At 41.2% G+C, this 11,766-nt stretch overlaps 1 protein-coding gene across 1 annotated transcript; it reads right to left on the reverse strand.

The window, feature by feature from the left end:
* Nucleotides 1–2,037: 2,037 nt before the first annotated feature.
* Nucleotides 2,038–2,450, reverse strand: LOC145807111 (uncharacterized). The gene is made up of 2 exons (XM_082905041.1): nt 2,115–2,450; nt 2,038–2,058 (listed from the first exon to the last, which is right to left on the reverse strand). The coding sequence occupies exons 1-2, from the start codon at nt 2,448–2,450 to the stop codon at nt 2,038–2,040; spliced, it is 357 nt and encodes a 118-aa protein (XP_082761167.1).
* Nucleotides 2,451–11,766: the final 9,316 nt, after the last annotated feature.

The raw sequence follows: 11,766 nt of genomic DNA on the forward strand, positions 1-11,766 counted from the left end.
TCATTTATAGCATTGACCCATTTAGAAGAATCATCACTATTCATGGCTTGTGAAAATGAGACTGGATTTTTGTTAATCCCAATATCAAAATCAGATTCCTGTAGATACACCATGTAATCATCTAGAATGACAGGCTTTCTTTCCCTCTGAGATCTTCTCAGAACTGCCGGTTGTGGTGGTTCTACAATATTTTCAATGGTGGTATCTTCATGAAGTGGTGAAACATGAGGTGGTGAAGGATTTTCATCATGTTGTTCATTTTCCTCAGCCTGTGGAATAGTCTGAGGGACAACAACTTTTCGATAAGGGTCAAATGTTGGCACATCTACCCTAATTTTCTCGAAATTCACCACTCGTGTTTTCTCACTCCCACTGATTTCACCATTCTCTAAGAATCTAGCATTACCAGTCTCCACTGTCCTCGTACTGTGATTAGAACAATAAAATTTGTACCCTTTAGACTTGTCTGGATAACCAATGAAATATCCAGATATTGTTCTTGAGTCCAATTTTTTCTCTTGTGGGTTGAAGATTCTTGCCTCTACTGGACAACCCCAAATATGTAAGTGTCTCAAACTAGGTTTCCTACCAGTCCACAACTCAAAAGGAGTTGTTGAGACCGCCTTACTAGGAACCCTATTTAAGATATACATTGCAGTTTTTAAAGCTTCATCCCACATTGAAATAGGTACAATTGAGTAACTTAACATACTCCTAACCATATCTTTAAGTGTACGATTACGCCTTTCAGCAACTCCATTCTGCTGTGGCGTACCAGGCATTGTATATTGAGCACAAATGCCGTTCTTTTCTAAGAATTTGGCAAATGGGCCAGGATTTTGGCCTGACTCATCATATTTACCATAATATTCACCACCCCTGTCTGATCTCACTATTTTAACCTTTCTATCTAATTGTCTCTCGACTTCAGTTATGTACACCTCAAAGATGTCAACAGCCTGAGACTTTTCATGAATTAGATACACATATCCATAACGTGAGAAGTCATCTATAAATATGATAAAATATTTTTCACCACTAAGACATGGGATGTTGAGTGGCCCGCAAATATCTGTATGAATTATCTCAAGAAGCTCATTACTTCTTGTGGCACCTTTCTTGGTATGTTTGGTTTGCTTTCCTTTAATGCAATCCACACATATCTGAAAATCAGTGAAGTCTAGGTTTTCCAAAATCCCATTCTTCACCAATTTTTCAATTCTATTTCTGGAGATATGCCCCAACCGTCTATGCCACAAGATCGATGATTTTTCATTAATTAGATCACGTTTTAAACCAATATTCGAATGCAGAGTTACTAATGATTGTGCAAACTTATGATTTAAGGTAATTTTATATAAACCATCACATAAATTACCAGAACCAATCACTTTTGAATTAAACATTAAATTGAGTTTTCCACAATTAAATAAAACTGAATATCCAACACGATCCAATTTGGATAACGAAACTAAATTCCTAGAAATTGAAGGAACATAAAAAGTGTCTTCTAGATCCATCTGATGACCCGCCTCTAAGATCAGTCGATAGGTTCCTACAGTTATGACTTCAGCTTTGAGACGGTTCCCCATATAGACAAATCTTTCACTTTCCTTCGGTTTCCTGGTTGAGAGGTATCCCTGCATGTCATTTGTAATGTGGGTCGTGGCCCCAGAGTCAATCCACCATGTATTAGAAGGTACTTCAGCAAGATTTGATTCATAACAAACAAAAGAAAATTTCTTACCTTTCTTTTCGAACCAAGCCTTTCGCTTGCTGCAGTCTTTCTTCACATGTCCCTTCTTGCCACAAAAGTAGCACTTGACAGTGAAACCATTCTTAGCCTGATTTTCTTCCCCAGGTTCATTCTTTTTCTTTAGTGGATTTTTCTTTGATTTTACAAACTTACCATTCTTTTTCTTTATAGCTCCATGAGTTACAGCCAATGCAGTTTGACGTCCTTCCTTCCTCAACCTCACTTCCTCCTGAACACACATATTAGTCAGCTCATTCAAATTCCACTTATCTTTATTAGTGTTATAGTGAATTTTGAATGCGCTGTATTGTGATGGAAGTGAGTTGAGAATAAACTGCACGAGGAAAGTTTTATCAACTTGCATTCCTAAAGTTTTAAGCTTTGCAGCTTTGTCAGCCATATTGAGGATGTGATCCTGAACTCCTCGGTTGTCATCATATTTCATTGTTGTCAAATCAGCCATAATAGTGCCAGCAAGTGACTTGTCAGCAGATCTAAATTGATCTTCAACAGCTTTTAAGTATTCCAATGCATTAACAGTTTGAGGTAAGGAGGTCTTGATGTTATTTGCAATGGTCATCTTCATGAACATCAAACTGAGTCTATTGGACTTTTTCCAGGATTCAGAAAGGACAACTTGTTCTGCAGTACTATATTCATTAATGTCTGCAGGTTTATCTTCAAGCAATGCCATATCGAGGTCCAACACACCCAGTGTAAACTGAACATGTTCATACCATTCCGAAAAATTCGAGCCAGTAAGTAGAGGAACGCCCGATGCAAGAGAGTGTAATGAGGTGGGAACTTTTACTGAAATAAGATAGAACAATATACATATTAAAGTTTTGAGAATTATGATGAACTATTGATATCACATAAGTTTTTCCTTTAGGCAAAACTTAGGTATATCTATTGTCCATTCGTCAAGAATCACTTATGTAGGTCTAAAGTAATTTATGCAATTTTTCAGCTAGTCATGTTACCTTTGGGTATTCAATTCTAATCTTTCAAATTACATAAGTTACAGTATCCTACCCAGTTCATAATTATTTGAAAGTGACTCTCCTTTGGGCTAGTCTCAATCTCCTAATTATAACTGCAATTGAGAATATTATCGACCTTAATGTTACCCTTTTTAACAATTCTTTTATGTAGTTCTATATTCATAAGTTTTACAAATCTAGGCCACTTTGGCAGCTACTAAATTAGTAAACCCTATGAATACGGAACTAACCAACAATATTCTCTATTCATTAATTTTGAGTTATTTAATTATCATTAATTCAATCACAATTTTAATCACTATTTTTTATGATTTCTAAAATTTCTTTTATGTGATTGCTATTACCAATATAATAATAATAACTCTGGATGAACAGGAATATTTATATATGTATTATAACAATCATGAATATCTAAAATAATGGTTAATAAGAATTACAGCTAATATGAATTAACCACTTTAATATTTAATATTCAATGTCATAAAATTATATCATGATATCAATTTTAAATCATGAAAATATATAAATATTTAACAATAATAGACAATAAGTGTGCATAATTTAAACAAAGCAAAAACATAATCCTCTAATGTGATACAATCAAATAAATATATTTATTTAATAGTCCGAACGATTCAGCAAAATTCTAAAATTGCTTTTAGTCTATGCACTTTATCATAACGGCAAGCAATACACTCAATTCAATATTATGATGATTATAAAAATTATTATCACTAAAATTGATAATAAATCAAAACATGCATATGAACAGCATATAGAATTACATAAAAGTCTGCACCTAACATATCACAAAACAAAGTGAGTGAGGGAGTTCATGATGTGCATACTTAGTTACGATTTAGAAATCAGGAATGAAATCTTCTTTCACACAACCTTTGACTTTTAACAACACAAAAAGAGTTTCTTTGATGCATAATGAATATGAAAGAGATTAGATGTACCATTCAGACACTGCCTAATAAATATGGCATGCAGCTTATAAGGTTGAACATACAACGTATATTCAAGATAACCAACACATGCCGAGAGTTCAAACCTTATGAACAAAAAATATGTTGTTATGAATAATTATAATTATAATATAATAACAATATTTATAAATATATTATTATTCCAAGGTGTATTGATTCACAAACTAAAGCTCTGATACCACATGTAAGATTTAATAATACATGTAACCATAATAATAATGTGGAATTAAACTTTACAGGATCTTGAATTCAATACAACTCAATAATAAAATGAATATATCTTTGTCAGCCATTGAATTAGAGAAGTTGAGAAAATACCCCTTAGAGTTGAACCTTTAATTTTGGCTCACCTTCTTCTCTCTGTTTCTCTTAATTAGGATGACTATAAAACTTAAAGTGATGGAAAAATACTCATGATATGAAAGGGGAGTCACCCATCCTTATATAGAGGAGAGAAGAGGGCCAGATAAACTCTATCAGAAGAATTCCTAATCCATCAAGGTTTTCTTCTTATCTTAGAAGAGTGATTATATTAAAATTCTATTTACTGAACTTGATCTCAAAATATTGGCTTTATCTATTTGTGGAGTCCAAATAAATTAAAACATGTAGAAAATATGTAGGCTATTGGGCCACAATAGAAAAATAAATCCAACAAATACACAATTGAACAAGCATGGTATTTATAGACACTCCACAATCGCAGGTGTAAGGCAATAGGTCGCGAGTGTGAAGTGTTCATCGCGAGGGCGAGACCTCCTTCACAGATTGCAGAGAAAGTACTGAGAGAAGTTTTCCTCGCGGCTTGGTCACGGTCGCCAAGCCTCTTCATAGCAGGCAAGATGTACTAGTTCGTGGGCGCGATGAAGTCAAACAGCTTTTACAGACTTTTCCATCTTCTCTTCCATGCTTTGTGTTGAATTCACCCATGTGTGAAAGGGGTGATCATCCAAGTCAAGTTTGGTTGGCAACAATGGGAAGGCAACCAACCAAAGTCCACCTTGGCGGCCACCAACCATCTTGAAGAGTCAAGGATGGAGGCTGCCCAAAGGCTCTCCCACCTACTCCCTCACCTATAAATGGAGGTTGAGAGGAGAGAGCAAACCGTGAGTAAGTGAGTGAGGAAGAAAACCGTGAACCAAAGAGTGCGAGAGATGTGAGGCGGAGAGACCGTCTCCCTCGGTGTGAGCGAGGGAGACGGGTGAGTGGCTGAGTGAGGAGAGTGTGAGCTCCTCCTCTATTGTAATCTTTCTGTAATCTCCTCATTGGTATAGTGATAACCGGTTACTCTCCCGTGGACGTAGGCATTGGGCCGAACCACGTAAAATATTGTGTCTCCTTGTGTGTGGGTGTGTTTTTCTGCTTGTTTTGATTTCTATAAGGTCTTGGGCGGGATCCCAGATCCCAACAAGTGGTATCAGAGCCTCGTCGGTGGCGTTTCGGAACAAAAACAGCGTGTTGTCCGAAACTGCCCAGAAATCAAGTTGCTCGAAATCAGGTTTTGAGCATACCAGGAGCAAGGGCTCGAGAAGAGGAGTCCAACCATATAAAGCAGACACCCAGAGGAGTTGGCACGCGCTCCCACGCGCCGCCTGAAGAAGGCGCGTGAGGCCCAGTCTCGGAACGCGCCGCCACGCGCCGTGAGGGCAGTCGGCGCGTCGGCCCAGTCGCAGGCACGCGCCCCACGCGCGGATGAAGGAAGAAGACGAGTGGGGGAGGCGCGTGTATGGCACGCGCGTGCCACGTCATCTGCCACGTCATCTGCCACGTCATCCACAGGAGGAAGAATCCTGTGTTTCGCGGCTACGGTGCAGCCGCAGATCTGAGGCGTACAAAATGTTTTGGCTACATCGAAGCCATTTGGAGTCCGTTTTTGGTGATCCAATAGTGGTTTCCGACTATTTGGAGTATTCCGGACACATCCGTACGGTCAGATTTTGGAGATGGAGTTTCTGTAAAAAGAAGGCAGATTAAAGTGGCAGACGGGGTTAGGGACAGTGGACGGAATATTCTGTTGGAACACGGAATATTCCCTGAACTTCTGAAAATTGCAATTTGGCCCAACATTTTCAGAAAATTGTGGTGTGGCCCAACTTTCGGGGATATTTTTCAGTGAGGTCCCTGGAAGTGCAGCGAAGGTTGGTCCTAGCTAAACGGACCGCTCCGGACGCAACCGCGAGGTCAGAATAGTGAAATTCTGAACGGTTTGGAAAGATTGTCAAAACATGGGTGTTTGCCATCTTCAATACTCGAAGGAAGGTTGCCGGATATTGTGGAACGTTGCGGATTCACTGAAGAGGTTAGAATGGGCAGATTCTGACCAGATTGGACAACCAGATACAGATTGAGATAGATCATTGAAGACCAGAGGAGATCAGGCTTGATCAAATGGCAGATCGAGGGAGATCAGGATTGGTCAGGGGCGATCAGAGGATTGCAGACATGATTATCTCAAGATCAAAGGTCTAGGAAAGTTCTGTCAAAAAGACACTGTCTAAGGAGACTGGTTCTTAAGTGGGACCGATTGTGACCCCACCAGTCTTTCCTGGGAACTTTCTTGGTTGTTGAGGTATTCGGAGGATCTGGTTCAATCAAAAGAGAAGACCATTCATCGACGGATAGATGATTTGGCAACCAGTACAGGCTCAGGGAAATACTGTGGCTGTTGGAGCTACTGTATACGAGAAGGTACTAATGGTATGTGGACATGTAGAACAATAGTTGCAGAGGAGCATACTAAGCGCAGAAGTACAATTGCAGACGTGCAACAGTGCAAGGGTACGCTAGAGTGTCGTACAGAGGCGCGAGAAGAGTGTGCAGCAGCGGGTTGTTGACAGTTCACAGGAACTTCCAGACAGAGAAATTGAGACAGGTAAAACGCAAGAGTGCGTGCCAAGGAGTGGCAAGTCTTATTTCTCTATGGTGGTTTCTTTAGTTCCATGGCAGCAGATGATAGAGTTGATGCAGATCTCTCAAGCAAGCTTGACGCAGGGAGACCAGAAGCCATGGGTGCGAGCACTATGCACGGAGTTGCATAGTGGTAACTTGTACAGACCGGTGGAAGTTGTCTTGACAGAAGGGCTAACTGTCAAACATCAGTACGGACAAGTGAGACAGAACCGAACATCAGGGATTGCAGCACAGACAACAAGCGTATGTGGAAACGCCAGGAGGTTGTTCAGAAGTGCAGAAGGGCAAAGGCTGGTTGTTCAGAAATAAGCTCCGAGCAAGGAAACTTGAGGATCTTGATGTGTCAAACTCTGAAGTTTTCTAGTTGCTCCAGTGTTCATCATGCAAGGAGTTGCATGATAGTCAAGGGCATCCAAGCAGGGGGTGCAGGACATCCAATCAGGGGGTGTCGGATATCTTGGTTGCGCAAGTTCAAGGATAGCAGGTATAGACATCCGAGACAGGAAGCATGGAAGAGATCTGTGGGAGATAGGAGCAGTGGCTCTCTCCAAATCAGAGAGTGGTGTGAGTTGAGTTGAGGATGTCGGATTCCCTCCTCCTCTTGTATCTCTGGTGTTTTATCTCTAGCTTTAGGGGATGCAGCGTCCCAGTGAAGAGATGCAGACTATGTTGAATTTGGGCGTGACAAGATTAGCAGCAGTGTGTGCAGTGGATCACCTCACATGGGTTGAGGGGGTGATTTGTTGAATTCACCCATGTGTGAAAGGGGTGATCATCCAAGTCAAGTTTGGTTGGCAACAATGGGAAGGCAACCAACCAAAGTCCACCTTGGCGGCCACCAACCATCTTGAAGAGTCAAGGATGGAGGCTGCCCAAAGGCTCTCCCACCTACTCCCTCACCTATAAATGGAGGTTGAGAGGAGAGAGCAAACCGTGAGTAAGTGAGTGAGGAAGAAAACCGTGAACCAAAGAGTGCGAGAGATGTGAGGCGGAGAGACCGTCTCCCTCGGTGTGAGCGAGGGAGACGGGTGAGTGGCTGAGTGAGGAGAGTGTGAGCTCCTCCTCTATTGTAATCTTTCTGTAATCTCCTCATTGGTATAGTGATAACCGGTTACTCTCCCGTGGACGTAGGCATTGGGCCGAACCACGTAAAATATTGTGTCTCCTTGTGTGTGGGTGTGTTTTTCTGCTTGTTTTGATTTCTATAAGGTCTTGGGCGGGATCCCAGATCCCAACACTTTGAGCCACGATTTTTCCATGCTATCCCACCCTATCCAGCAGACAGTCAGGCACCCTTTTTCTCAACTTTCTGCAAATGTCAACCACGCTCTCCACAACAAAACAATGCACAAAGCCACATATTGATTAATCCAAGAAACACATAAACCAAGAAAAATATTACATTTGACCAATCACATCACAAAATCCGATATTGATTATATTCAAATAGATATTATGAAAATGATAATCAACAAGAGACAACGATCCGTATGTTTTGTCAATAGAGGAAATTGCCAAAATCATAGGATAAAAATCCTAACATACGATTTTCATTATATATTTAATGGTTATGAAATAGGAATATAAATTTATAATTATTTAAATAATTGAGAATGATGACCAATTTTGAGTGAACATATTCAATTAATAGTTATTGATTCGAAATTTGGATTTGTTTTTTTGGGTTGCTTTGTTTGTCCTTGGATTTTTTTCAATTCATTGTTGAATTTCTTAAAGACAGAGTTTTCCAAAGATTGTTTGTTATAGTGTATGTGTTTCTTCATGTTGCAATGGTGATCTACAAATAGAGAATGAATTATTGTTTGCGACTGTGATAGTGTTTGGATGGTCCTTCCAGATGATGCAATTTGCAAGTGCTTGACCAAGTCAATTTATTCTCTTGAATTATTTTTTTATTAATAATTTAAATATTATATTTTTTTTTATTCACAATTTATAGATTTGTTTTTTGAATTTATTTTTTTTTATTTTTGAGCGAAAGAACCAATTAGATATCATATAAAGTTAAATAAGTAACAAGACAGAGAGTGGGGGGCAAGCCACCCCAATTTACAGAAAGAGATCCTAGCTCAGGCAGTCCAATGCGCCGTGCTATTTGCATTTTGTGGACACCATCTGAAAGTTAACTCGTGTCTGTGGGCCAATGCCCCGATATCTACATATATAACTGCACACTCCCAAGGGGAAACATCCTCAGAGACACAAAGGTTAATTGCCTTTTGATTGTCTCCCTCAATTTACACCCTGTTCAAATTTAGGGCATCACACGTAACACATGCTAAGCAAATAGCTAAAGCTTCACCCCGGAACACCGAGGCAATAGCAACCTCACGAGCCAGCCCATTAATGAGTTTCGCTTGAGCATTATGCATTAGAATAGCCGCGGCATCCCCTTTCAAAACAAAGTTTACCACAACGTCACAATTCACCTTGAGAGACCCCTAGGTTGCTGGAGCCCAAGCCTGGTGGACATCACTAGCTTGCCTCACAATAGTTGAAGATGACACTAAAAGAAACTGGGCCGCTTCAAACTCCAAAGTTTCATAAACTGCCTTGTCGATCACAAGCTTTGGGTCTACTGGAACATGGTTAAAAACTTAATCATTATGTGCTTTCCAAATATGCCAGAAAATCCACGCAACCCTACTGATGGTCTCTTGACTGTCCTGAGATCTATCCAAGTTATCCATAATCCTGCTAATCTATTTATGTATTGATTGGAATCGTAGAAAATCAATCTGAAAACCGAGCCCACTTCCAAACCAAACAACCCTGGTTCATGTTAGGATCAAAGACACCCAGAGAACTATCTCACACACACAGAGAACACAATATTTACGTGGTTCGGCCCAATGCCTACATCCACGGACAGAAATGAGAATTATCACTAAAATGGAGCAAAAATACAATTACAAAGGAGGAGATGAAACTCACTCAACTCACAGCTCTCACTCTCCAATTTCTGATGATACAAACCTCTCCTCACTCATCTCAATTTATAACCAAGAGAGGAGGAGTAGGTGAATTGCTAGCCATAATTGGCCAAGGTAGTGCCACCCTCACTATCTTCCTTTAGTGAGTTGGTGTAGCCCTCCACCACCTTCTTTTACAACATGGTGCTACCTACACTATGTGAATGGTGGGCTCATTACCATGTGGGTAGTGGATGGAGCCAACAATTCTCCCCCTCCACGCCCACATGGACAACTGACTTCTCAGCTTGGACTGCCAAGACACAGCTCCCCCTGATTGGATGCCCTGTACCCCCTGCTCGGGATACCCTTGCATTACCGTGCAACTCCTTGCATGATGAACACGGGAGCAACTAGAAAACTTCAGAGTGTGACACATCAACATCCTCAATTTTCCTTGCTCGGAGCTTATTTCTGAACAACCAGCCTTTGCTTTCTGCACTTTAGAACAACTTCCCAGCGATCTCATACGCCCGTTGTCTGTGCTGCAATCCCTGATGTTCGGTTCAGTCTCACTTGTACGTCCGTACTGATGTTTGACAGTTAGCCCTTCTGCCAAGACAACTTCCATCGGTCTGTACAAGTTATCACTATGCAACTCCGTGCATAGTGCTCGCACCCCCTTATTGGAGTGCATTGCAACGCTCACTTTGCGACTCGAGATTGCATCCCTCCTTTCCATGCATCTTTTGAGAGGTTGCAAAATGTCTCTAACACGGAAGCAAAAGAAACTCTCTTCTTCACTGGCATAGTCTCTACAAACTTGGTTTCTTTGCTCTGAACTTTCTTCAAGATTGGCTTCATTGGCTCAGCTCTGTGCACCTTTGAACTGCCTCCTTGCGTTCCCGTGTACCGTTTTCGCCATTCCTGATGAAAGCCTTGCTCAATCATACGCTTTGGTTGCGTATGTTCTCTCTTTGTACCCTTCGACTGGCATTTGACAACACTCATCTTTGTCAAAACTTCTCCTTCCAGTCTGTACAATTTGTTGCACAATTTGCCTTGCAACAATTCTTTATCACCTCTGCGTACATGAAGAACCCCGCCACTAGATGAGAAACAATTTCCTTTTAGATCTAGCATACTCAGGGAGATTAGATTCCTTCGTACCCCTGGCACATGTCGGACCTCAGATAAAATTACTTTTCTTCCATCCTTAGTAAGGAATCGCACTGTCCCTATGCCGACAACTCTGTTCACTGTGTTGTTGGCCATCCGGATAATGCTACCGCTGACTCTTCGGTAAGTGGAGAAAAGCTTCCTATCCGTACATATGTGAAACGTACACCCTGAATCCAAAATCCAGTCGGGTGTTTCCAACTCTGACGAGATTGTAAGCATCACCTCTTCATCGTCAGAGGAATGCACTGCAACTGCTGTAGTTGAGGGACCTCCGTGTCCCTTAGCCTTCTCTTTGGCTTGTCTGTCCGCCTTCTTCTCTGGGCAATCTCCTATTACGTGATCCTCTTGATCACAGTAAAAACACCTCCTCGTGTTGTCCTGTCTGGACTGTGAACGCCCTCTGCTTTTACTTCTTCCTCTACCTTTGCCCCTTTCTCTATCTCTACCTCTACTTTCTGTGACAAGGGCATGTGACTGCTCTCCTTCCATCTCTTTCTTCCTTGCCTCCTCGTTGAATAAGGCGTCTGTGACCATCCCCATGGTCAGCTTCCCTTCGGGTGCAGAATTACTGAGAGAAACCACCAACGTCTCCCAACTGTCTGGTAAGGAACTGAGTAATAATAATGCTTGCATCTCATCCTCCAACTCCATTTTGATTGATGCAAGCTGGTTCACAAGGCTGTGGAATTCACTGGTGTGTTCAGCAACAGACACACCATTCTTCAGCTTCAGGTTTATAAGCCTTCTCATTATGAAGGCTTTGTTCCGTGCGGTCTTGGACTGGTACATGTCCTCCAATTTCATCCATAGGGCATAGGCGTCTGTCTCTTGGGCAACATGGTGGAACACACTGTGGTCAATCCACTGTCTGATTTGACCGACAGTCTTCCGGTTGGTTTTTATCCAGTCCACATCCTTGTCTCCATCTGGTTTGACCCCCTTTAGCGCTATAGGGTCAAACAAATCTCTACAATACAGGACGTCCTCCA

Source organism: Camellia sinensis, chromosome 14, assembly GCF_055761805.1.
Source record: "Camellia sinensis isolate YWXY chromosome 14, ASM5576180v1, whole genome shotgun sequence".
Taxonomy (NCBI): Eukaryota; Viridiplantae; Streptophyta; class Magnoliopsida; order Ericales; family Theaceae; genus Camellia; species Camellia sinensis.